The sequence below is a fragment of the Phacochoerus africanus genome, chromosome 6 (assembly GCF_016906955.1).
Source record: "Phacochoerus africanus isolate WHEZ1 chromosome 6, ROS_Pafr_v1, whole genome shotgun sequence".
NCBI lineage: Eukaryota > Metazoa > Chordata > Mammalia > Artiodactyla > Suidae > Phacochoerus > Phacochoerus africanus.
In genome coordinates this window covers 77651627-77678277 of record NC_062549.1, presented here as the reverse complement: position 1 = coordinate 77678277, position 26651 = coordinate 77651627, and the positions used below count along the sequence as shown (strand labels likewise).

General features: G+C 44.8%; 1 protein-coding gene across 1 annotated transcript; it reads right to left on the bottom strand.

Moving 5' to 3' along the window:
* Positions 1 to 26142, bottom strand: OPRK1 (opioid receptor kappa 1). Its single transcript, XM_047783928.1, has 4 exons — positions 26019 to 26142; positions 25361 to 25663; positions 10868 to 11220; positions 1 to 538 (listed from the first exon to the last, which is right to left on the bottom strand). Exons 2-4 carry the CDS (start codon positions 25615 to 25617, stop codon positions 6 to 8), a joined length of 1143 nt encoding a protein of 380 aa, XP_047639884.1. The 5' UTR covers positions 25618 to 25663; positions 26019 to 26142; the 3' UTR covers positions 1 to 5.
* Between the last annotated feature and the right edge of the window lie 509 nt (positions 26143 to 26651).

Here is a 26651-nt window from a genome sequence, read left to right as displayed (position 1 = left end):
ACTAGTCATACTGGCTTATTTATCCCATCAGCATCCCTCATGTAAGCTGGATCCTGAACAGTATTTCTGATCCGATTTGTGCTCTGGCGCTCCATCCTCACCTTAACGGGAAAGCAGAAGTCCCTGAAACACCGCTTGAAGTTCTCATCGAGAAAGGCATAGAGGATGGGGTTCAGGCTGCTGTTGGTGTAGCCCAAGGCAATACAGAAGTAGTAGCTGGAGAGCGCGGCCGTGCTGTGTGAGGTGCTCCCCAGAGCCTCCACAAGGATGAAAATGTGAATGGGGGTCCAGCAGACGACGAAGACGGCCACCACCACCAAGACAAGCCTGGTGATGCGACGGAGATTGCGATCTTTCTCCCGGGAGCCGGAGAGCAGCCGGACGCTCTTCAGGCGCAGGATCATCAGGGTGTAGCAGACGATGATGATGAGGACGGGGATCACGAAGGCGAAGACGAAGACGCAGAGCTTCACGAAGAGGTCCCACCACGAGTAGTCGTCATCTGGGAACTGCAAGGAGCACTCGATGACGTCCACGTCTGGAGGAGGCGACAAAACAGAGCCACGGAAGGAAAACCTGTTGTCATCACCAAGTGTTTGCCATGTGAATGGTAGTACCTCTGGCTGCAAAGGTCCAGTCATGGTGAGGTGCTGTTACCTGATGCAGGTCACCCAACTAGGAATGAATACCACGCACATTAGCCATCCCATCTTTGCAAACTGAACAATGAAGCCAGAAGGTCACCGTTCACTGGTAACAAACACAGAGCTACAGAATAAATACAGTTATCCAGCAATATGAATTACCTAGTTATGGAAACTGGTTTGACACGGATGATTTTTGGAAGAGCTCACTTGTTAATTTATAGCATCAGTATTTATTTGAATGTCCACATATTAACAATTCTCCAGATCTAAGGCTCTGGCCATAAAAGCTAGTGTCTCTTTGCAGTAAATAATTAATTATTTCAAATCTAGCCATTCAATGTAACAAAGCCAACCTATCTGAAAAAGATGAGGTGGTTCGCAAGAAATCATTATGTAGGGCAATAAAAATTTAAACAAAATTTGTCTAAATATGATCCAGCTCTTGGGACTGAATTGACCCAATGGTGGTCACTGTGGTTGTTACGTTGCTGAAACGTGAGTACACTTTTAAGGGGGAAAGAGGAGGAGGAGGAAGAAGAGCAAGAAAACACAGGAAGGGAGGAGGAGGAAAAGAAAGAAGAGAATCATCATCGTCAAGGAAATTCACAAATAAGACCCAATTTTTCTTTTGCCAATACTGACGATGTAACAGGCAAAATCGTATGTTTGCAAGACTACTTAGAAAACCGCTTTATTTGTTCTGCTTCTCCTTCCTGGACAGTATTCTCTTGGAAGTGACCACAATGTTAGAAAGAGCAGAGACCCAGGAGTAGTACCTTTTATAATACCTTCATTGGGGGCCCACTCACCCCCTTTCCCCCAGCATCAGCCAGCCTTTTCCTCTTCCCTCTGCAGAGTCACTGAGCACAGAGCTGGCTAAAGCCTCTTCACCCCGATCCTTCCTTACAGATAAAGGAATCTGAGCAATTCTAAGTCATAATCTTTATAATGAAAGTATTTTCTTCTGACGTTGGAAAAATCTGCTTCAAAAACAGTAAAAGAATTTTTTTTTACAAGAATATTTTTAAAATAGTGGAGCAGCTCTATTAATAATGTTTTCTAAAATGACCTAATGTGTTCTTAATTAGATGTCTCTTAGTAAAACAAAAGGTATCCTCTTAGAATTTCAACTAGACGATACTTTAAAATACAAAGAATATAATAATTTTGGCCAGTTAAGAAAGATGAATATCTTTTTTCAATCAAATGCCAGATTAAACCTTTTAATAGTCAATAAAGGCTTCCAGAATAACTTGTAGGTTTTGATTCTCAAAAAAAGTCATTGTCCAGGAGTTCCTGCTCTAGTGTGTGGGTTAAGAATCTCACTGCAGCAGCTCCAGTTGCTGTGGAGTCAAGAGTTTGATCCCTGGACCAGGGCAATGGGTTAAAGTATCCAGCATTGCCACACCTGCAGCTTGGATTCAGTCCTTGTCCTGGGAGCTGCTTTTTTTTTTTTTGTCTTTTTTAGGGCCACACCCATGGTTTATGGAGGTTTCCAGGCTAGGGATCTAATTGGAGCTGTAGCTGTCAGCCTACGCCACTGCCACAGCAAGGAGGGATCCAAGCCACGTCTGCAACCTACACCACAGCTCATGGCAACGCCAGATCCTTAACCCACTGAGTGAGGCCAGGGATTGAACCCGCAACCTCATGGTTCCTAGTTGGGTTCATTAACCACTAAGCCATGACATGCCCTGGGAACTTCTATGCACCATAGTTTCAGCCATTAAAAAAAAAAAGTTATTGTCCAAAGTACTGCTACCATGAAAACTACAACAAACAAACATCTCTCTTAATCTTTGCTTTAATGTTTATGGGAATAAGAACAGGTGAAATCATCTTTTTAAAAAATCATCAAGATTATCATAGAAATATATTTATTAAACAATTTTTTAAGCTGGTACACTGCGATCTAGCTTCCTTGAGGTTTTTTCCTTTCCTGCTTTTCTTCTGTGTATTCCAAGAGTGCCTCTTTCTTGTGGTTGGCCTCAACTTAAATGTCACTTTAGAGACATTTATACAGAGGCTGACTCATCTGAATAGTCCTCCCCTGCAACTTATATTCCCTCTATATTACACTCCTTCTATTTCTTGATCATTATATAGTCACAGACACTGGACAGAAACTAGACAGAAACTCTTCTGTAATAATGTGTTGCCTTTTTCCCTAATGTTTCTCTCCCTCCAGAATGTAAACTACCTTAGAGTAGGTACCAAATCTGCCTAGAATACTATTTAATCCCTGCCACATGAGGAGGCAGGAACACATGGTGTTTGCAGAGAATAAACTGTTAAATAAGTAAGAAAGTGAATACCACATGGAAATCCTTGAAAATATGGATTCCCTATAGTAATTACCATGGATAAGATAAGCAAGGCAACATAAAGCCTGATGTTTAATTTGGATACGTCTTTTAGCGTTGAGGATCAGCTCTCTCTTGACCAATTTTCTACCATGTAGCTGCAGCTCAGTAAGTGTGTAATGATGGGTGAAATAATCAAACACAGCTACTTTTACAAGACTTTGGAAAACACCCAGCAATAGAATTGGAAATATCCTTGGGAATGTCAATGAAGCTGAATTCATACCAGAGAGTACTAAGGCAACCATCAACAAAATCCAAATCCAAGTACAACATTTTTATTAACTGTTCTTTTTCGGGGAAAAGAGTGCATTTTTGTCTTTAAAGACACATATAGGCTGAAAGTGAAGGAATAGGAAAAGATAGTCAATGCAATGTAAACCAAAAGAGAGCCTGAGTAGCTTGCTATACTTACATCAGAAAAAAATGGACTTTGAGTTAAAAACTGTCATAAGAGGCAATTTTATATAGCAGTCGATTCATCAAAAGGATATAGCAATTTTAAATATATATATTCATTCAACATTGGAGCACCTAAATGTGTAAAGGATATATAAATAGGATTGAAGGGAGACACAGACAGCAGTATAGTAACAGTAGAGGATATCAGCACTCTACTTTCAAAAATAGGTAGATTATCTGGACAGAAAAGAAATAAGGAAATGGCAAACTTTAACAACATTATAAATAAAATGAACTTACCAGACATAAACAAAACATTTCATTCAAGAGCAGCAGAATACACAGTCTTCTTAAGTGGGCATGAAACATTCTACAGTATTAGATCATATGTTAGGACACAAAGCAAGACTTAACAAATTTAAAAGATTAAAATCATATCAAGTATCTTTTCTGACCACATGAATATAGATATCGATAACAGGAAGAAAACTGGAAAATTCACAAATGCATAGAAATTAAACAACACATTCTTGAACAACACACAAGTCAAAGTGGAAATCAAAAGGGAAATAAAAAATGCTTGAGATGAATGAAAAAGAAGTACAATATACCAAAACTAGTGAAATGTAGCAAAAGCAGTTCTAAAGGGGAAATTTATAGTGACAAACAACTCCATTAACCTAACTGTATATATTAAGGAACTAGAAAAAGAACAAACTAAGCCCAAAGTTAGCCAAAGGAAGGAAATAAGAAAGAATGGATAAGAAATAATGAAACAGAGACTAGAAAAGTAATAGAAAGAAAGAGTTGTTTTTAAGAAGATAAACAAAAACAAAATCTTAGCCAGACTAAGAAAATAAGAACAAAGACTCAAATAAAATTATAAATGAAAGAGGAGACAGTACAACTGATAACAGAGAAATAAAAATGACCATAAGAGATTACTATAAACAATTATATGCCAATAGATTGAATAATGTAGAAGAAATAGACAAATTCCTGGAAACATATAACTTATGAGGTTGAGTCTGAAGAAACAAAATCTGAAGAGACCAGTAACAGATAAGGAGATTGAGGCTGGATTAAAAAAAACTCTTTACAAAGAAAAGCCAAATACTGGACAGATTCATTGGTGAGTTCTACCAAGCATTTTTAAGATGCATACCAATGCATCTCAAACTCTTCCAAAAAGCTGAAGAGGAAGGAACACTTCTAAATTCATTTTATAAGGCCAGCTCTACCCTGATACCATAGTCAGACAAGAACGTCACAAGCAAAGAAAATTATAGGAAAATATCATCAAAGAGCATAGATGCAAAAATCCTACAGAATCCTAGCAGACTGAATTCAATAGCACATTACAAGGATCACACACCACAATCAAGTGGGGTTTATCTTTGGAATGCAAATACAGCTCAACACACACAAATCAATGTAATACACCATACTAACAGAATGAAAAATAAAAATCATATGACTATCTCAAAAGGTGCACAGAAAACATTTGACAAAATTCAACATTCATTCCTGACCAAAAAACTCTCAATATATTAGGTATATAAGTTGTGCACGTCAATGTAATAAAAGCCGTGTATGACAAGACCACAGCTAACATCATGGCCAAAAGTGAAAAGTTGAAAGTTCTGCCTTGTCAGGAACAAGACAAGAATGCCTAGTCTCATCATTTCTGTTCACTATAGTACTGGAAATTCTGGCCAGAGCAATTAGGCAGGAAAATAAATGAAAAACATCCCAATCAGAAAGAAGAAAAGGAAAGTCACTTGAAGAGGACATGATCTTATATACATAGAAAACCCTGAAGACTCACCAAAAAACCTGTTCTAACCACTAAATGAATTCAGTAAAGTTGGAGGATTCAAAATCAACATACAAAAATCACTTGTGTTTTTATATATGAACAACACACTATCTGAAAAAGGGACTAAGGAAACAATCTCATTTACAATAACATCGAAAGAGAATAAAATACTTAGGAATAAATTTGAACAAAGAGATGAAAGATCCATATATTGATAACTATAAAACACTGATAAAAGAAATTTTAAAAGACACAAATACATAGAAAGATATCCTGTGTTCATGGATTGGCAGAATTAATATTGCAAAAAAATGTTAACACACAGAACAATCTGCAAATTCAGTGTAACCCCTATCAAAATTCATTGGTAATCTTAAAATTCATATGGACCCACAAAAGACCTCTCAAAAGCCAAGAACAAAGCTGGAGGCATCACACTTCCTGATTTCAAATTATATTGCAAAGCTATAGTAATCAAAACAGAATGGTGCTGGCATAAAAATAGACACATATTCCAATGAAGTAGAAATAGAAATAAATCCGCACATATGAGAACTTAATCTTCAATAAGGGTGCCAATAATGCAAAATGGGGAAAAGATAAACAGTGTTGGGAAAACTGGACATGCATATGCTAAAGAATGACATCAGACCCACAGCTTACATCATACACAAACCATGAAACTCCTAGAAGAAAACATAAGAAAAGAGCTCTTTGTTATTGACCTTAGCAGTGATTTTTTTTTTGGGGGGGGGTGGATATGACACCAAAAGCAACAAAAACAAAAATTAACAAGTGAGAATACATCAAACTAGTCCAAATTTTAAAAACTGCTGCAATGCAGAAAACACAAGAAAACGAAAAACCACCCTACAGAATGGGAGAAAATATTTGCAAGCCATAGATTGATAAGGGGTTAAAATCTAAAATATATAGATAAGTGTTGCCAAGGACATGGAGAAAAGGGAACACTTTTTGGTGGAAATGTAAATTGGTGCAGTCACTATGGAAAACAGTATTAGCATGGGATTTTCTCAAAAAATTAAAAATAGGGATTTCCTCCTGTGGTGCAACAGGATCAGTGGCATCTCTGCAGTGCCAGGACACAGGTTCAATCCCCTGCCCAGGATGATGGGTTACAGGATCTAGCCTTGCTGCACCTTGGGTTGCAACTGCAGCTTGGATACCATCCCTGGCCCAGGAACTCCATGTGCCATGGGGGGTACAAAAAAGAAAAAAAAAATAGAACTACCACATGATCTAGCACTCCCACTTCTGGTATTTACCTAAAGGAATGAAATCAGAATCTCAAAAGGTACCTGCACACCCATGTTTCCTGCAGCATTTTTCTTAACAGCCAAGATATGGAAATAAATGTCCATGGATTGATGAACAGATAAAGAAAATGTATGTGTGTGTGTATATAGTTACATTTATATTTGATGTATCCAGCCATAAAAAAAAGGAACTCCTGCCATTTTCAACACCATGAATGGATCTGATGGACACTATTCTAAAAGTGACATAAGACAGACATAGACAGGCAAATACTGCTTGATCTCACTTACATGTGGAATCTAAAATAGTCTACCTCATAGGAACAGAGACTAGAATGGTGGTTTTCAGAAATGGGATGCAATGGGCCGAGTAAAAAGTTTCAATTATACAAGTAAACAGGTTCTGGAAATTGCTATGCAGCATAGGTCCAATAGCTAACCGTTCTGTATTACATCTTAAAATATGATAAATTTACTTAATACTAAAATCTTACGTTAAATGTTCTTACTACACGAGCAAAAATAGTACGAGTGCAGGAGGGAACTTTGGGAGGTGACAGATATATCTATGGTCTTCTTGGGGTGACAGTTTCACAGGTTGTACACATTAAATACAGTGCTTTACATGTCAATCATAACTCAATAATGAGCTTTTAAAAGACATCTTTCATTTACTTTTATATTAATACTAGAGGGTCACAGCTTTCTTTGGTACATATTCTGATGTCTCATGGCTGTTGTGAGTAGAGTTAGTTCTGTTATTGTAATTGGGAAGAACAAATCTGACTCTGTATTGGGTATGTTCCTTTATTTCTTTCCTTTTTTTTTTTTTTTTTTTTTTTTTTTTTAGGGCTGCACCCATGGCATGTGCAAGTTCCCAGGCCAGGGGTCAGACGGGAGCCGCAGCTGCTGGCCTTCACCACAGCCACAGCAACACCAGATCCTTAACCCAATGACCGAGGCCAGGTATGGAAACCTATCCTCATGGATCCTAGTGGGGTTCGTTCTGGCTGAGCCACTCTATTTCTTTTACTTTAACCTCTGTATTCTATTGCTTTTCTACAGGTTAAGAATGTCGCCTGTAGCCTGAAATATACATGATCACCCATTCTCAAGGCTCTGATCTTTAAAGATATACCACTTTTCCATTCATAGAGAGAGAAAAAGTTACAGAACAGAGAATAACATTTGACTTGTTGGAGGTTTACAGGAACATCGTGACCTGACCTGGACAGCTGCAAAATCAAAAGATTCTGACCCAAGAAGTTTGCAACAACTAGCCACATCCCTTCCCTTTAAGTATAAAAGAAGTCTAAATTCTAACTCTGCTAAATCTGTTCTTTAGGAAGTTAGTCCACCATCTTGGTCTGCTGGCTTTCTGAATCAAGTGGCTATTCCTTGCCCCAAGAACTCATCTCTCGATGGACTGGAGCTTAGACTCAGTAACATTACCTAAAGTTTTCCTTGTGCATATTTCTTTTGTTAAGAACAATTCTATTTCTGTTTGTAGCTATTACAATAACTTCGCTGTTACAATCACAGTAATAGAGAAACTATGAATTCCTGACATAAACAGTACATGTATGTATAATATGTAAAATGTTGTATTTAACATCTTATTGCCCCTAAAATGAAAAGTCTGCTGGGAGTTCCCATTGTGGCTCAGTGGTTAACGAATCCAACTAGGAACCGTGAGGTTGCGAGTTCGATCCCTGCCCTTGCTCAGTGGGTTAAGGATCCTGCGTTGCCGTGAGCTGTGGTGTAGGTTGCAGACGCAGCTCGGATCCTGTGTTGCTGTGGCTCTGGTGTAGGCCGGCGGCTACAGCTCCAATTTGACCTCTGGCCTTGGAACCTCCATATGCTGCGGGAGCGGCCCAAGAAATGGGCTTGGTAAAATCATTATGTTGATGATTTTGATGATGATGCTGTTAACATTTTTCTGGTGTTTTCTACACACTGGCCACTGCTTTACCAGCTCTCCAGGGATCGACTCCTCAGATGTGCAAACACCCTAGGAGGCAGGTGCCATTATTACCCCCATTTGACAGATGAGGAAATTGAGGGACAGAGGTCTGAGTAACCCAGGGTAGCCCATAAATAGTAAAGTCGGGATTCAATCCAGGCGGTCTGCTTCCAGAATCTGGGTTCTTAACCAGAAAGAAATACTGTCAACACAGAAGCATTCGTTGAGATTCCTTATCCAGGTGGAAGTGTTTTAATGCACTGATACTGATTCATTTCGGTAAGCCTTCTCCACAATCGTGACTGTGTGACCCACAGGGGCCAGTCAGCCCTGATCGGTCTATAGAGAGCACCTTCAGGACTCAGAGCCGTGCAGTGTGATGCCGGCACCCCAAAATGAGGACAAGAACTGGTCTGGAGACCGTCTTTCATCACACAACACAAACAAGTCCGCTTTAGAAAATAAAAGACACACAGAAAGAATGGAGCCTCCCACGAGACTACTTCAATTTTCCCCCATTTTCTCCTCCCTCTGCCACACGAATTAATCTTCTGCCGACATAGTGGGTCTTTTCTTCCACTGCATCTGTACACATTCATTTGCAACAACCCCTTCCTGGAAAACCCACATCTATCTTCATTTCCTCTTGCAAAAGCCTAATTGAAATCCGTTCCTTCTAGGATGTCATTTTCCGACAACGATTAGAGGAGTGTGGTTAAGTCTACAAGTATAACATGAAATGTAAAAATCAATTCTTTCTTTGCCCTGAGAAAAATCATCCATCTTCTTTTATTATTGAGCCCATTCTTCTCACCCTATGGTGTACATCCAGCACCTGCTCTTATTACGCATCAACACCTATGGCCTGGAGGGGTTTCTTGCAATATTTTTTTATCTGTTTTACGCACACACAAAAACAAAATCCTGTGTGTAATTAATCATATTTTAAAATGTTTCTCTGATAAAGTTTGGCATTTCTTAAAATTTACCAAGTATCATAGCTTAATACCTGCAGTGCTTATGCTGAAAATTCATTTTATAGTTTAAGCGGGGGAAGATTTCGCTTCATTTAAAAATGTGTACCATGCAAGAAAAGCTGTGATTTTAGCAGCTGCCCCTTCACTATGCCCTGGAAAGTCCCTACTTATCTGTACGTCCACGTATCATGAAGCCCCTAATAAACCGGGCATTTAGACAATTGCTAAACAATAGATACAGCACTTGCAAAGTCAAAGAGATTGTTCTGCTCCCCTTCCCTCAATGAATTTCTATTAAGACCAAAGATATTTTCACAGCTTTATATTTGAATAGTGAAGCAAAACTCCTAGAGTCATAGTTCTCTCCTTGGCTGCAGGTCAGAGTCACCTGGGGACATCTGAAAAATTTTTGACACCTGGACTGTCCAGGGGTAGGACCCAGGCAGCAGTACTTTCTAAAGTACCCAGGTGATTGATTCCAAAACACACCCCAGGGTAAGAACTACTGTCCTAGAAATACAGGGAAAACATCACGTATCCTGTTCACCAGCTCAGCAGTGATGGGTCCAAAGTCTGATGGTTCTGCTCATCCTTCTGTGAACCTGACTTTGAACAGCCTACAGCCAAATGAAGCAGGGAGGGAGGGAGATTAACCCCTAAGGAAAAAGAATAAAGAGCCGGCATACAACCTTACTGATTTAGGGCCCTTTGTAGGGAGAACGAAGAGCGAGGAGAGGTATCTTAGAACAGCCAGGATGCAACAGAATTTTATTTTAAAAGTCCACCTCCCTGTGGTTCCTTCCTTCAGCCCCAACCCTCCAGATTCCAATGAGCGCTTTCGGAATAGGAGGTAGGTTGGGTTCTGTGTTCCAGCCATGCCATTAGCCCATCCTGTGTTTGTTTATTTTTTTTCCTTTTAGGGCCACACCTGCAACATATGGAAGTTAACAGCTAGGGGTCGAATAAGAGCTGCAGCTGCCCGCCTACACCAGAGCCACAGCAACACATGTTCTGAGCTGCATCTGCAACCTATAGCTTGTGGCAATAGGATCTCCTTCCCCACTGAGTGAGGCCGGAGATCGAACCTGAAATCTCATAGATACTAGTCAGGTTCTTAACCGGCTGCCACCACGGGAACTCCTATCCCATCCTGTGTTTAGATGTGGAAAGAAACAGCATTGCTCTATTTCATGTTATCTTTCCATTGGCCTTTGGCTTTTCTTCTAGATGCGTGTCCTACCCGCTCCCAAATTAAGAGTTTGTATACTTAGAAGTTCCATTCTAAAAAATGAAATGTTATAACAAAATCGCTTTGCTGTACACCCAAAACTAACACAACATTGGAAATCAACTACATGAACTTTATGAACAGTGACAAAATAACTTTTTTTTTAGGGAAAGGAAAACAGCTTCCCTTACCTTCCCTGACTTTGGTTCCTCCAAGGACTATGGCAGAGATGCCGACAGATGACGACAGGATCCAAATACAGATGTTGATGATCTTTGCCTTCAAGGGCGTGCGGAAGTCGAGCGCCTTGACGGGGTGGCACACGGCGATGTAGCGGTCCACGCTCATCATGGTCAGGGTGAAGATGCTGGTAAACATGTTGTAGTAGTCGATGGAGATGACGATCTTGCACAGCACGTCCCCAAAGGGCCAGGAGTTCATCAGGTAGACGGTGCTCTGGAAGGGCATGGTGGTGGTCACCAGAGCGTCCGCCAGCGCCAGGTTGAATATGTAGATGTTGGTTGCAGTCTTCATCTTGGTGTATCTAAAAGACAAGCAAGGTTGCTCCTCTCCGTCTTCATGCCATATGCCCATGAGGCAGATGTGCCCTTGGGCTGCTGAATTTGGTTTTTGGTTTTTGTTTTGTTTTTTGTTTTTGTCTTTTTGACTTTTCTAGGGCTGCTTCCGTAGCATATGGAGGTTCCCAGGCTAGGGGTCGAATCGGAGCTGTAGCCACCAGCCTACGCCAGAGCCACAGCAACTGTGGGATCCAAGCCACGTCTGCGACCTACACCACAGCTCATGGCAACGCCGAATCCTTAACCCACTGAGCAAGGGCAGGGACCGAACCCGCAACCTCATGGTTCCTAGTCGGATTCGTTAACCACTGAGCCACGAGGGGAACTCCTGAATTTGTTTTTTATTCACTTATTCTTTACGTCCACATCATCTAATATGCAAAAGGACTATCCAGACACCAGGGGTAGAAGAAAAATGGGCAAACTTTTCTGAGTTTATTTAGCTTTGATTCTAGTGCTTTGTTCCAAAATAGATTTAATTTGAAAAGGGTAAAGAAATAAGTGCTAATAAACAGATGGATATACATCTAGATCTTTGCAATATGTAATACAGATCTTTATTGTGACCACGATTCATTTTAATTTTAATCCTACCCAGGATTGCTCGGCTCTGATCATTTTCTAATGCTTTGTTTTTCTCACTGTGTAAAACAAAGATAAGACAGACACAACTTCTCCTCAAGGTTACTTTGAGAAATCAATCATTGTAATTATGTCTTTTGAAAGTGCAAAATGGTTTTCATTTTGAAAATATATTCAATTTCAATGACTAAAACACAGTGTTAATTTTTTTTTTTTTTGGCTGTGCTCGTACCATGCGGAAGTTCCCCAGCTAGGGAGCAAATCTGTGCCATGGCAGTGACAATGCCAGATCCTTCACCTGCTGAGCCACCAGGGAACTCCTAACGGTAGATTTTTGTTCATCCATGTCCCACCAGCTTTTCATTTTAGATGTGGTATGTATCAAAGCAGGCTGAATTCTTCTCTTACACATGGCGCAGCATAATCTAGCACACTAGGTGAGAAAGAATTCTGTTTTCCTCTACTCTCATCTTGAGAGATTTATAAAGCACACAATGTGTTTCATCTTCCAACTGAGGGAACAGAAATTTTCAAAATAGGTGAGAAAAACTGCCTTTAAGCTTAAATTATTTCTTGCCATTTTAACATGAAGTTTAGAACAATTCCGTTTTCTACTAAAACGGAATTAAGAAGATTGTTTTACTTAGAGAATGCTTCCCTGGGGATCTTTCGGGTGTGAAATGTTCCAAACTACATCAGCAGGTTTTCTGAGGTCAAATGCTAAGCTATGTTGGGAAAATCTATATGTTAATTACTTGCTACACAGCTCAGATTTTCAGACCTAATTGCAATTAATCAAGCCATGCCCCATGGACCTCCAAAAAGCCAGAGTTTTTTTGATGTCAGGGATTCGACTTTTATTAAAGGTTATTTATAAGGAGCAGATTATGGAAAACTACTTCTGCTTTAGCTGTAAGGTCAATATCAATACCATCTCTTGATTGCTATGTCGGTGCTGTGCAATCCATCAATGTCCACATGAGAAACTTATGTTCACGAGTGGTGACAGGACAGCCTTGGCTCCCCTTGGGGGTACTGTGGTCTGATGGGAAGACAGAGAGCTCTGCGTCTGAACTCAGCACAGCTTTTTTGAGTTTCACGTCCCGGGGAACAAGGAGAACAAAACTAAACGCCAGGACAGGAGTCAAAGGCAGTAGACGATCTGACCCAGGGTCACACCGCACTGTCAGGGCCCCAGCCCCACCCCAGGCCCCCCACCTCACCCTCTCCCTGCCTGAGCTTGGATGAAGTTCCTAGTGAACACTGGTACCCAAGATAGCATCTCCTGGTTTCAGGCTTGATGCTCTATAACTCAACAGTGCTTTAATCTAGAGAGTGAGGAGTCTGTTTTAAAATAGGTCTTGCCTTTATAGCTTTTACTCAAATATTACTAAGTGGCTCGTAGGTTTTAGAAAGTGATTGAACGTATACGACCAAGGCTTCAAACATAAGCTTTTAAAGGCACAGATAACTGAGCAAGTGCATTTCCCGAGACAGAGCTCAAGGTTTCTAATGAACAAGACTAAAATGCTACCTGCTCAAATAATGCCTTGTTTAAAAAATGCATCTTACAAGCTGGCCTCTTACTCTTTCAACTTTCTCCCCAGGGTCCATGATATGAGTAGAGATTGGAGCTGGCTGTACCTCTGACTTTTGCTGTGCTGTGACCTGACCTCCTCCTCTTTCTTGCCCAAGTTAGACTGATGTTCTCTGCCTTGTACAATCAGGTGGACCTAAGTTTTCCCTCCAACTGATAGATTTTGGAGAGACCACTAAAAGCCCTGCTGTATAGCATAGGGATTTGTGCCCTGCATTCTTACATTATACTTTATAGTACTTTATATTTTATAAGTCCAGTATTTTGACTCCTGTGTGTCTTGTTTGAATCTCACAAGGACTGTCCTTTGTCCTTTGAGGACCGAGAGATCTATGTCTTTTCCCTAATATAGCTGAAGAAAGTAGACCAAGTGAATAAAGTGATTTTTCTAGTGTTGGCAGAAGTGGGAGCTCAGGGGGAGGACAGGGAGGGGGCAGCAGAGCATGGCCCCTCCTCTAGGGTTCTGGAAGACACATGCTTACAACCCTACAGTGCTGCAGGGGAGAGCTAGGCAGGTATAATTAAGAGAAATGAATAGGAGTTCCCATTATGGTATAGCGAGTTGAGGACCCAGCATTGCTGCAGCTGCTGTGTAGGTCAAAGCTGTAGCTCAGATTCAATCCCTGGCCAGGGAACTTCCATACGCTGTGGATGCAGCCAAAAAATTAAAAAATAAAATAACAGACAGATTATGAGTTCAACAAATATTTGTTGGCAATCTTTATGGGCTACGCTGAACTGGACCTGGCGAACACAGGCCTATGAGATCCCCCACCACCACTGCCGCCGCCACCGCAGCCCAATCTGCCTGTTAGCATTTAACCAAAACAAACGAGCAGTGAAGTTCTTCCAGTTACTGGATATCTGCTGGTGGAAACAAGCAAGCTTTCTCATTATGATCAGATAGGAAATGATTTTTCATTTCATCAACACTCCTTTACAGAAAGGCACAAGTATTTCAAGTAAAATGACACCATCTGAGTGGGAATTCTTGGCTTGTGCAGAGCAGCTGGAGGTGGGCTGGCGGCGGGTGGCTGCACTTTTCAGCGAACATACCCCAGGAGCACATGGCATTAAAAGAGCAAAGTCTGCGGGCTGTCCCTGTGAAACTTATCAGTGTTACAACCCTGGAAACAACAGTGGGATATAGGGAGCAGGCCAGGAAGAGGGGTCAGGAGGGAGCTCTGGGAGCCAGCCCTAAGGAAGGTCATCACCAGGCAAGGGCATGGATGGTGTCCCCGTGAGCTAACAATGCCCCCATCACATACTAACTCAAGACCTTCCTAGTGTAGCTCTTGCCACAGAAGTGAGGTGTGGCTTCTAAATCCGCATCCAGACATGTGAGGGGAACAAAGTCACCTGCGGAACCATCAGGAACCAATGTCACCAGGTAGCGTTTCTTGGGGAGCGTGGTGCTTGCACAGGAAAAGTGAGGCATCTGCGGGAGGAACACAGACCCTGCAACACTGCAGCTTCAGGACTTTCTGACTGTCCCCGAACCTGCTCCACATGGACAGTGCAGTTAAGGGGTCATTTGTGGACCATCACCGCCCACTGCTAGTGAGGAGCACTACTGCCCCAGTGCTTTTCTTTCATTTAAATGAGCTTCTTTAGTCAGGAGCTCCCTTTGAGTTTTAATGCAGCATAATAAGTCCATAATCTTGATGGCCAGTCACCACATATCTTTGAACACAAACACAGTTTTGGTTTTACTGATTCCAGTTATTTGTGGCTCTTCCCTGTAACGCCCCCCCGCCCCCCACCCCGGGACCTCCTCTCTCCCTTTCAGCCATGCTCACGCTCCTCCCCCATCGTCATCTTTTCACACTTTCAACATATCTCAAGTGCCTACTCCATACCCATCAATATATGGGACATGGAAGACAACTGCAAACCCTGCCCTAGGATCTTTTCAACTAACTGACTTGAGACTGCACCATGAATCAACTCTACTTTAATTAGAAAATAAATGTGAAAAATGCCCCACATTGTAAATCAACTATACTTTAATAAAAAAATATAAAAAATTAAAATTAGAGCCAAGAATTTTAGAAAAGGACTGTACTGTGAAGTAAAGGGGTAGACAGAGGGAAAGATCAGTGTGTGGTGACTAGATCGTGACACGTGTCAGGAAGGGAAAACCTGGACGGGCTCTCGCACTTCAAGAAGGACCTGGACACAGGGCTTTGTGGGCTAGTCTCCTTCAAGGACCACAGGTCCTATGGGGGGGGGGGTGGAAGGCTGGTTGGGATGGGAAAAGGGGTGTCAGGTCACCGACAACCCTGAAGACCAGCAGGAAAAGCCATTTTAAGTATTCAGGATTTGTCCCTTGACAGATACTGTTTTAGGAACTTTCTTTGATCTGGCAATGTTGTCAGGATGATTAAGTGAGCTGGTGTCTCACATTACTTAGCACAGGGCTTGGTTCTTGATAACTGCTCAGTGAATGCCAGCCCGCGTCATCGCTGCCACTCCTGTTACGATACCGCCACTGTTACTATTAATTACCTACTATTGTTCCAAGAACCGTATTACAGTCCCCCAAAATACCAACACCCCCACTTTTTCTGAAGAGGAAGCAGCCTTAGAGATGATTCTCGGGGCTTCTCAGGGCCCATCCCTAACAAGTAAAGGAATTCAGGATGGGGTTCCAAAGTTTCTTAAGGAGTCAGAAATTACATCAACAAAATAATGTGCCTCTGTGAATTCTGCTACTTCTAGTGGCTGAAGATTGAAGGACATTCTGATCAGTGTGGGTGAATCTGCATCACCAGGGCAGAAGACATTCAATGAAAGGAAACAGTCCTGATCCAGAAGAGGATGCAGACATTAAACGTGGCCTGCTGCCTGCCCTCCGCGGACCAGGGCTGTCACGCACATCATGGTCTTTCAGGTTCCATAAACACCCATCTTTTTCAGTAAAGAGGAAGCAAGTGGCTTTTCCTCAAATCTGTGAGACAGTGGGAAGTGGCACAGCCTCTGAGCAGTCATCAAACTACAGCTCCAACAAAATGAAAGAACACACACCCTCATGGCCGTTCATATGAGTAGACGCCTTTAATACTGCAAATACCTAACAGCCAACAGAAGGCACCTGCACCAACACTGGCCTGGTGAAAACACGAGTGTGAGCAAAGCCTCCTTCCCCCCCACCCCCACCCCAGGAAGCTGGCCACTATCCCACCTCCCTGGACCTACAGCAGGGGTCTGAGGGCCTGAACACCAAGGAGGCAGAATGTTCTCCAGCACCTGGCAAAGCCCAGCCCAGCAGTGGAGCCATTGTCCCAAGAGCCGGGTTTCAGCGCTCTTTCCTCCGCATGATTCATTTGTCCTCCTGGGCGTGCTGTCCAGACACAGAGTGCTCCAGACTTTATGTTTAAAAAACCAGAGGTGATGGCGGCACTGATGTGAATTCTCAGGAGAACTTATTTGAAAACATGATGAGTGTACTTCATTAAATTCTCCAGATGCTTTCAGTTCATCTCAATGAAATGAATTTGCTAGACATCCTTTTAGATTATTTACTGGTTGAAATTATGGTTCTTTATGAAAGGGCAGTAGCTTGTTAATTTCTTTAAAAAGGGAGATTCAGCCATTGTCTCCCCACTGACCTGACTTTGAAATGCCTCAATCTACAGTTCTCTGAAGGAGTCACGTTCAGGTAGGCGTCAGGCCCTGAGACTCTCCCATGTGCACAGAACGAAAGCGATCGGGAGAAGAGAGGGGGTGGGGCATGTCCCCCAGCCCCACTCTTGAGACTGCAGGGTGGTCAGGTATCACTGGCTGTCCCTGGGTGGTAGCCAGGGAGGGGAGGGAGGGCGGAGAGGTAATGATTTCACTGCAATGGCCAGGGTCCCGGGAACTGCTCAGCCTTCCTGCAGTCCCGGCCCAGACCCCCGCCCCCCAAGGAATGTTCTGGTGTGCAAGGAGTCTTTGTCACGCCCAAAAACACCCACTGGAAAACTATAAATCTCAAATGACTGTCCTTTTGTTTCCGAGTGGAGAACTGTCTGGACATCTAGAAACATGTCTTCAATTATTTTTTCCTTTTTATACAGAAAGCCGACCTAGCTAAGGCGAACCACAGGTGCCGGAGCCGGCCGCATGGTGACCTCCTGCTCTGCCTTCTGTCGGAAGGAAGTGCCCCCTTCCCTTGGTGAAAAGCAACACAGTAAAGCGAGAGAGTTTAGAGTTTTGTTGTGAATTAAAAGAGCTCAGAATATCGCTCTTACTGTTACAGCCTGTCTCTAAAGCTCCCAGCTCCAGCCGCTCTTGGTCTGAAGGCTGCCCTCTCCAACCTCAGGCCAGTTCCTTTGGGATATCTCAATTTCATCCCATGTTTTATGTTTTCCTCATTTTTCGTTTAAATTATGACTTGTTTCGTTTAAGTTATGACTTGTTTGCTGAGTTGGGCAGTAGGATAAGGAGGTACTGCAGCAGACACTCTGACGGGGTCACCCCATTCCTCCCCCCACTTTCCCAATTCGGTGACAGCCAGCAGTTTGGGTGGGACTGGCACAAGGTCAATCGTGGGGTGAACTTGACCCAAGGCTGGCCTGAGTTGGGCAATAGGGAGAGGATAAGGGTTAAAAAAAAAAAAGACATAAGCCCTTTACAATATTATTCCTACTCCTAAAACCTATTCTTACCTCAATCTTCCTAATCTAAGACATAAGCCAGCCTCCCCTTCAAAGAAAGAAAGAAACAAAACAAAAAACTATTGGCTGGTTTTCTGTTGAGGGATAAGTGACTGCTATTCTGAAACCATCCTTTGTTAAGGCCGTATTTTATGAAGCCTGTTTACCTGCACCACTGAAACCACGTAAGCCAAACCTTAGAAAGGAACCCACAGAGCCGCCGCACAATTTTCGGTTTTTAGCTGAATGCGGAACTGGCTGCGGCAGCGACAGCTGGGTGTGCCCACAGGATACCCTGGAGAGAAGGTGGTGCCCAGCGCACAGCGCACACCAGGGCAGGGCCAAAGGTAAGCAGAGAGAGGGGCCACCTCCTCCGGCAAAAATTAAGGTCTTCCTGAAACCAGCTCTAAGACTGGCCCCAGGAAAAACCAACGAAACACAATCCAAAAGTGATTTGGTGGATTTGAAGACTACAGTTCTGTCAGAGTGTGTGAAAGCGTAAGAGCTCTGTATGTGATCATCAAATTGGGACTCCTCTTTCTTTTTTTCTTTTTTCTTGGGTTTTTTTTTTTTTTTTTTTGGCAGCTGTTTAACCTCTCTGATCTGTGAAACAGTTCCATAAGGATTTGGACTTCTGGGATCTTATGTCCCACAGGGAAGAAAATCACCCTGTTTAGCTAATCCACATCAACAGTCACACTGAAGCCAATCCTCCCTTTTAAGAGCTTGTCAAATAACACAATTACTTTGAGAAATTCAAGATAGGCTCTTCTGAAGATAATTTCTGAAGTTACTTTTACTGTGCTTGCTTTATTTTTATTATATTTTAAATAAATGGACTTTACTTATTTATTTATTTTTGGCCGTGGTGCGCTTGACGTGGGACCTCAGTTCCCAGCCTTGGAACTCAACCCAGGTCACAGCGGTGAGAGTGCTGGGTCCTAACCGTTAGACTGCCAGGGACCTCCTCCACCATGCTGGCTTTACAGGAAATGTTGAGTGTTGGTTCCAAGAGAGGATTCAGGATAAATTTGAACATATTTTAAAAATCAAACCCTATGGTAAGACTGCTGCTGGAAGGGAGCAACAATGGTTAACTACACCCAGGCACCTCTGCCTCTCCTCCAACACCTCCCTGGGTGTAGCCTGGTGACCTCATCTGAGGTCAGCTCTGCTGACGTTTGAGAGAATAAGCAAGACGCATGAAGGGATTCTGAGCCACACCTTCCGGACGAAGACACGGGGATGGAAAAGAGGTACTGCAGCAGACACTCTGATGGGGTCACCCCATCCCTCCCCCCACTTCCCCAATTCGGTGACAGCCAGCAGTTTGGGTGGGACTGGCACAAGGTCAATCATGGGGTGAACTTGACCCAAGGCTGGCCTGAGTTGGGCAGTATATGCAGGTGACCTGAGATGGCCTCCAGCAGGGCGGGGCGTGGGACCTCTGCCGCGCTTGGGGAAGAAACTGCCCGCTTTTTCTGAGCAAGAGAAGAGGTACCTTCATGACAACAATCTCCATGCCCAGCAAGCTTGGGAGGGTTAGCTGCCTTTGCTGAAGAAACCTGAGTTCAGAAAACGGAACCATTTCCAGAGTATTTTTGTGGTTCTGTTTGCTTCTAAGCTTCTGATAAAGGTACCTCTCTTAGGAAATTTCAGCACTGCCCAGGCTAAATGATAGGGAAGCCAATATCTTCTACGCCCAGAGCAAGGTCGGCAAGAGCCTGATCCCTGGCGGTCTTTATTGTGGTGGCAAAGAATTAATGAAAGCTAATGAGAAAAGGAAAAGGCAACACTTAAGACCAAGAACCAAATCATTTTCTGATTCCTGTTATTTTTTTCCTAATAATTTCTTCCTTGTTTATCCTTATGTTGAATTTAGAAAGAAACATACCTTTATAAGAATAAGGCTTTTCATTCAATCAAACAAGAGAATATATACCTAATGTCATAAAGACTGAAGCTTGAACAATGTTTTCTTTTCTTTTTTTTTTTTTTCGTCTTTTTGCCATTTCTTGGGCCAGGCAAAAAGGCTTCCGCAGCACATGGAGGTTCCCAGGCTAGGGGTTGAATCAGAGCTGTAGCCACTGGTCTAGCCAGAGCCACAGCAACGTGGGATCCGAGCCATGTCTGCCACCTACACCACAGCTCACAACAACACCGGATCCTTAACCCACTGAGCAAGGCCAGGGATAGAACCCGCAACCTCATGGTTCTTAGTCGGATTCGTTAACCACTGCGCCATGATGGGAATTCCTTGAACAGTGTTTTCTTAAAGCGAACAGAAAATGGCTAAGCAGTGTTTAGAGCTGAACGGTGTCCTCATTCATATGTTCAAGTCCTAACCCTCTAGACCTCAGAATGTGGCTGATTTTCAAAACAGGGCCTTGAAAGAGGTGCCATGAGGTAAAATGGGGTCATTAGGGCGCCTGACCCCACATGCCTGGCATCCTCAGAAGAAGAGCCCATCAGGACCCAGGAACCAGGGAGGTCTACCCAGAGGATGACCACATGGGGACACAGGGAGAAGGCAGCCACCTGCAAGCCAAGGAGAGGACCTCAGAAGAAGCCAAACCTGCCAACACCTTGATCTAGGACTTCCAGCCTCCAGACTGTGAGACCAGCCACCCTGTCTGCAGTACTTTGTTGCTGCAGCTCCATCCAACAAACTACTGCAGGCAGATTCTCTAGAAACCAAGGTGCCTGCAAGATCATTACCCAGAGGGCAGGAGGCCAGCCAAGCCTGCCGCTGGGGATGAGTGCGTGGGAGAGAGAGGCAGAGCATTAGGCCTGCTCAGTATTTGCCCTGACAGTTTCAGCCACAAGAATGGATGAGACCATTGAGAGCCTTGAAAGAGGCTACATCTTGGCCAGGCTACAGTCCCCAAATATTCAAACACTCACCAAGGTGCAGCTATGAAGGTGTTTGGTAGATGTGGTTAAAGTCCAGAGCCAGGCGACCTTAAACAAAGGCGATGACAGCCGAGGTCTGGAAGACCTGGTCCAAGCAGCTCAAAGGCCTTCGGAGCAGAGCCTCGCTTCCCGAGAAAGCAGAGGTCCCATGTGGGCACAGCAACCCGGCCCGCCAGCTGCATATCATGTGGCCACGGCATAACCCTCTTCGCCTGTACATCCGCTATGGGTTCTGCTTCTCTGGTTGAATCCTGACTGATACGGGGAGGGTGCAGTGAGGACAGGGAGCTGAGAGGCTTGGGAAAGAGGATGATTTGGGAAACATCAGGGAAGAGGAGAATGTGATGCAGATGGAAGAGAAAGGCAGTGGCCGAAGACAGCAATCAAGGAGAAGGTGAGACTGGCCCAGCGTCGGAATCCCCCTAACGTCAAGGGATGTCCCACCCCAAACAAGCGACTGGGACCCTCTGGGAGGAGCGTGGGTGGGAGGAAGCGCCAGTGCATAGACCAAGGAGGGGGCAAAAGACACCACAGTGACCAGCCCTGGTCACTCCTCCAAGACGATCAGGAGGAGCAAGGGACGTTAGCCAAGGGAATTCAGAAAGTGGAAGGGTGGGATATGGCTGTCTGTGAGATGACAGATGAAGAGCACGTCCAGGTGGCCAGAGCAGTGGACAGGGCAGGTGACAGACAGGAGAAAGGAGATGATTCAAAACCCAAGAGCCAGGGCCTGCCTGGGATGGAAGGAGGGAAACCCTCTGCAGAGATGGGTGGGATGAGGGGAGGTGGCCCCAGGTCCCAGGGGACAACGTGAGCCAACTCACCAACCACGAGGGGACTACAGCCAGGCAGAGGGCTTGAGAATTAGTGGCAATTACATTAGATTTTTTTTTAATAGGAAAAGGAATTGGCTCTGTTTGGAAAATAGGAGAGAGACGCAGAAAAACAAGGCAGAACTGAGGTCGGATGACTCAGAACCGAGGCAGTGACTTTTCCTTGACGAAGATAAAATGGATTTGATTCAGCAGCGTTCAGTTTTCTGGGAATGCGAACAAGGAAGACAGGGCGCTGCCCTGATCTAGGGTTAGTGTTTGGTGAAGGACAGTGTCAGAAGAACAAGATGGCAAGGGGGTCGAGCGAAACCGTCAAGGGAGGAGGGCTCACGGGGTCCAGGCACGGTCCCGGGAGAAGGCAGAGTCTGGGAGAGAGTGAGACAAGAATGGATCCATCCACATGCCTGGAGAATGAAGAGCTCGGTGGATCAAAGCCCAGGATCTGGGGTCAGGCTGCTGGGATCATTCTGATCCCACAAGACAGTAGGGTGTGACCTTTCTTTGCCTTAGTTTCACCACCTGTGAAATGGGTGCAGGAGTATACCTATGGTGGTGATGAGGAAATAATCCACATGAAGTAAGTGGCTCTACCGGCCCAGTGCATATTAAGTGCTCATTAGGTTTTGATCATTTTCGCTAAGGGAGGAGACAGCCATTTGTGCGGGAAGCTGTGCTTAGGGTGGAGAAGGACCTTTAAGGTATCAGAGGCAGGGCTGCCTGGCAAGGTCCAGGGGTGGGGACGGGTGGGAACCATGACATTCGCTGCAGGTGGCCTGCACAGGAAGAGGTGAAGATGTCATAGGCTTGGAACCCTGAGTGTCCCTGTGGGCACCCCATGATGTTGCTAGGACCCAAGGACGTGGATCAGGGGCTGAGCTGAGAAATTCCTATGCCAGGACCACAAACCCCAAAGCCTGGGGAGAGGGAGGCCGGAGGGCTTCAAATTGAAGGTTTTCACAGTGAAAGGTTAAAATACCTTAGTATTAGTCAAGGATAGCAGTTGCTCTACATTAAATGATAAAAATCCTTGAAACAGTAAATTATCTTCGGAAGATACTGGACAGCATTCCAGGAGCCCAGGGTGAGAAAAGCTATTTGTAAGGCAGGTCTCAATGCAGTCAAAGCTTTTTCCACAACCCTTACCTTCCCCCCAGAATGATTTCCTAGATGACCGAACAGGACTCTTTTGCATGTATACTATGCTAAAAAAAGGTCCTTCTCAACAGTGATCCTCCATCTTTTCAGCAATGCTGCTCAGCCCTCGAGGTCAATCGCAGAAGCTATGCTTGAATTCCACACCCTGGTTCTGCTCTGACTTCTGACTCATGTCTGATGCCACCGTCACTGGAATCTTCAGTCCTTTCCTCTCCTGAGTGAAATAAGCCCGAGTCTGTCAACTTTTCTTCTGAGGTTTTATTTTTCAGCTCTGTGACTATGTATCAGACTGAAAAATCCTGAACGCTCTTAAAACTCTTAACAATAGATTTAAGCCAACTACTGGTTCAGTAGGCTGGCATTCCAGGACCATAACAGAACACCTTCTTCATTTAGCATCAAACTCGATCTCCGGGGAGGGTGGATGATGTCCTATGGGAACTCTTTAACTCCTTTTGTTTTTTTAGCCGAATTTATCCCCTTCTCACAAATTTTGGTCTCGGATATCTTTGGGATATATACTTAGTTCATATTTACATTTCTTTATATTTGCCATTAAAAATCCTAGCCAATCTACAAAGATTCTTCCTTCTTTGGCACATGTCTAAAGCTCCCCGCGGAGTTGTCTTTGCACATATGTTAGGATTCTTCATTCTCTTTGACCCTGACTTCAGGGAAATAGGAAAAGTTGTAGACCAACTAAGAAGCCTTATTCAAGTGAAAAGAAGTTACATCTGTTTCACTCAAGCATTTAAACAGGATATGAGTAGGAACAGGAGTGGGTTTTTTCTTAGCATCCTCTTTTTCGGTAACAAAGTTTTAGAACAAAACAATGGCCTCTGTGGCAAAGATCTCCTAAAATTTTTAATTACAGATTAGAATAAGGCTGTCTTTTCCTTGGTTACTATAATCTTTCTAATGGAGAGCAGCCTCGAAATCACTAATGTCTTGGAAAAACAATTTGCTTTTAAAAATTCCTCCTTCTGGAGCCTGTACTCATCACTGATAGAAGTCCTGTAAAATGCAATAAGCAATTATGGAAGCCAAGGGTATCAAGCTAGCAATTGTAGATGAAAAGAGTTTTTTAATTTGTAATTGGGGGCTTAAATGATAGTTTTCAGTTCCAGAGCGCGGAGAGGTGGTATTTGAAAGAATCTTTGTGCTATTGCAGATATTGTTCTTTTTTTAAAATATATACACTTTTTTTGTTTTTGTTTTTGTGGCACCTGTGGCATGCAAAAGTTCCAGGGCCAGGGATCAAACCTGCACCACAGCAGTGACCTGAGCCATAGCAGTGACAAACGCCAGATCCTTAACCTGCTGAGCCACCTAGGAATTCCTACAGATATTGTTCCCTAAGTTCATAATAAAGAGCCTATTTCAAAACTAAAGTCAGGATAAAAAAATAAATAAAATAAGAATTTAGTTCTTCATCCTTTCAATGCCCCTGAACAGAGTGATTTGCATCCTTCCTTTATTTCACAGGAACTTCTCAAAGGAATTTCACTCTCAAAGTTGCAGCTCCAAAAAATTCATTCTCCCAGACAGTGAAACTTCTCTAAGGGCATTCTGACAACGTTGGGATTTTTGTTTTTCTTTTCTTGTTTTCTTTGTTGCAAGAGGCCAAAATACAAATCACTTCACTTACCAGAAAATTAGTATGCATGTGTGTTTGGCTATTTACTATTAGAAGCTGATGTCAATGTAATTCCACAAAAGGACAATAAAATAAAACCATCAGTTCTCACGATGCGAAATAAAACGCAAAGCAATTTTTGAAAACCTCCAGCACCCACACTTTAGAAGAGAAATATTGGATGGCTTATGTAAAAAGAGCCACCGGTATTCTAAACAAATAAGATGGCATTTCAGTGTTAAAAAGGTTCATGTATGGATACCAACAACCCTAAAGAGTGTGCTGGCTTTGCTTCATAAATCCTAACACCTATCTGATGAGTCACAGGAAATTCTGAATTATCTTCAGCATTCTAGGTGGGCATGAATTTTATCTAAAGAAATATTTGCAAAGGGTGAAACAAAGTGCTCTAAACTGGCACAGGCAACTAGGCACAAGGCCAGTCTCCTTCCCAGGAGACACCGACCTTGTTCCACTCCCCAGCTCTTTGAGTGTCCGTGGGGTTTTCGCCAGGGGCTTGACGGGCAGAGGAGGATGAGACTCTTAAATCCTCAAGACACTTGAGGTCGCTTGGATTCGACCTCGCAGACCTGTACCCAGAACTCCTCCAAGAAATCTCTCTTCTAAGGGACCACCCTCTGAGACTCTCTGGAGCTCGGGGAGCGGGGTCCCCACCACCTAGTCTGCATCCTGAAGGCAGGCCCGACCTTCCCTCCCGGCGGTGGCCACTGCGGCGCCGGGACCCGCGCTCACCGGATGATCACGAACATGACCAGCGAGTTGCCCACCAGGCCCACGACGAACACCACGGAGTAGACCGCCGTGATGATGACAGGGATGACAGGGGAGATGTGAGCGGACTCCAGCGGCGCGTCCTCGGAGCCCGCGCTGCTGTTGCCGTCCGGCTCAGCCCAGCCCGGGAACCAGCCGCTGCCGTTGGGGGGCAGGCAGGTGCTGGGGGAGCAGGTGGGGCCCGGCTCGCCGCGGAAGATCTGGACCGGGGGCTCCATGTCCGGAGGCTGCAGCCGCCGGGCGAGGACAGGCGGCACCTGCGGGCTGCGGAGGCGAGAGAATGGGCTGGACCCGGGTGGCAAACTTTGGCCGCGCCCGAGCCAGCGCGCGAGGCCGGCGGCTCTGGGGGCCCAGGGCCCGCTGTCGCCCACCCGAGCCGCACATCCCTGGGGCGGGACAGGGAGGACGGACCCCTGGCTAGCACCTCCGCCGGCAGTGCCCAGGGGGACAGCGCGCGCCCCCCTTTCCCCTGGCTCCTGAAATCCCCTCACCCTTTCCTAGGCGCGGTTCCCAGGTGGAACTGTCCCCAAACTGCCGCTCGGAGCCCCTAGAGACAAGACACCCCTGGAGCACAGAGCCCTCGCTCCCAAGGACTGCGCCTTGAAAGCCCACAGCTCACCTCTGCCTCCTGGAGACGTGCGGAGCGGTGCCAGGGGTCCTGGCCAGCGGGGAGCCGCGCGCTCCCGGATCCCGCTCAGCCCTGAATCGCCGCGCACCCGCAGCCCCGCGCCGCCGACTCGCAGACCCCGGCCCCGCGCTCTGACCGCAGACGCCTTCCCCCCGAGCGCGTCCCCGCCGCTGAGTGCGCGGCTCCCACGACCGGTGCGGCTCAGCCGGGCGGGACGCGGCGGGGACGCGCGGGCGCCAGGGACCCGCGCGGGGAGAGCGGCCGCCCCGCCTCGCCCCGCCCACCCGTCCCCCGCGCCCCCGCCCGCGCCTGCTCGCCCTGCGCGTGAACCTGCCCCAGCCCGCGCGCCTGGGTCGTCTGGCCCCCCAGCCTCCCCCGCCGAGGACAGGGATCCGCTGTGCCAGTCAGGTCTCGGCGTCCTGAAGGAAGGGTGTGCCGTCCAGTGCGACAGGCATCTGTGTCCAGAGCTGCTGTCGGCCTAGTTCCCAGGACACGTCTGCTTTAAGGTGAGGAGGAAAATCGTAGTTTTATTTCAATGACCCATCCAAAGACATAATTAGAATAAGACCAAACCACAGCATTTTAATGATCGCATGTACATAAATAGAGCATTCTGTCCCTTTC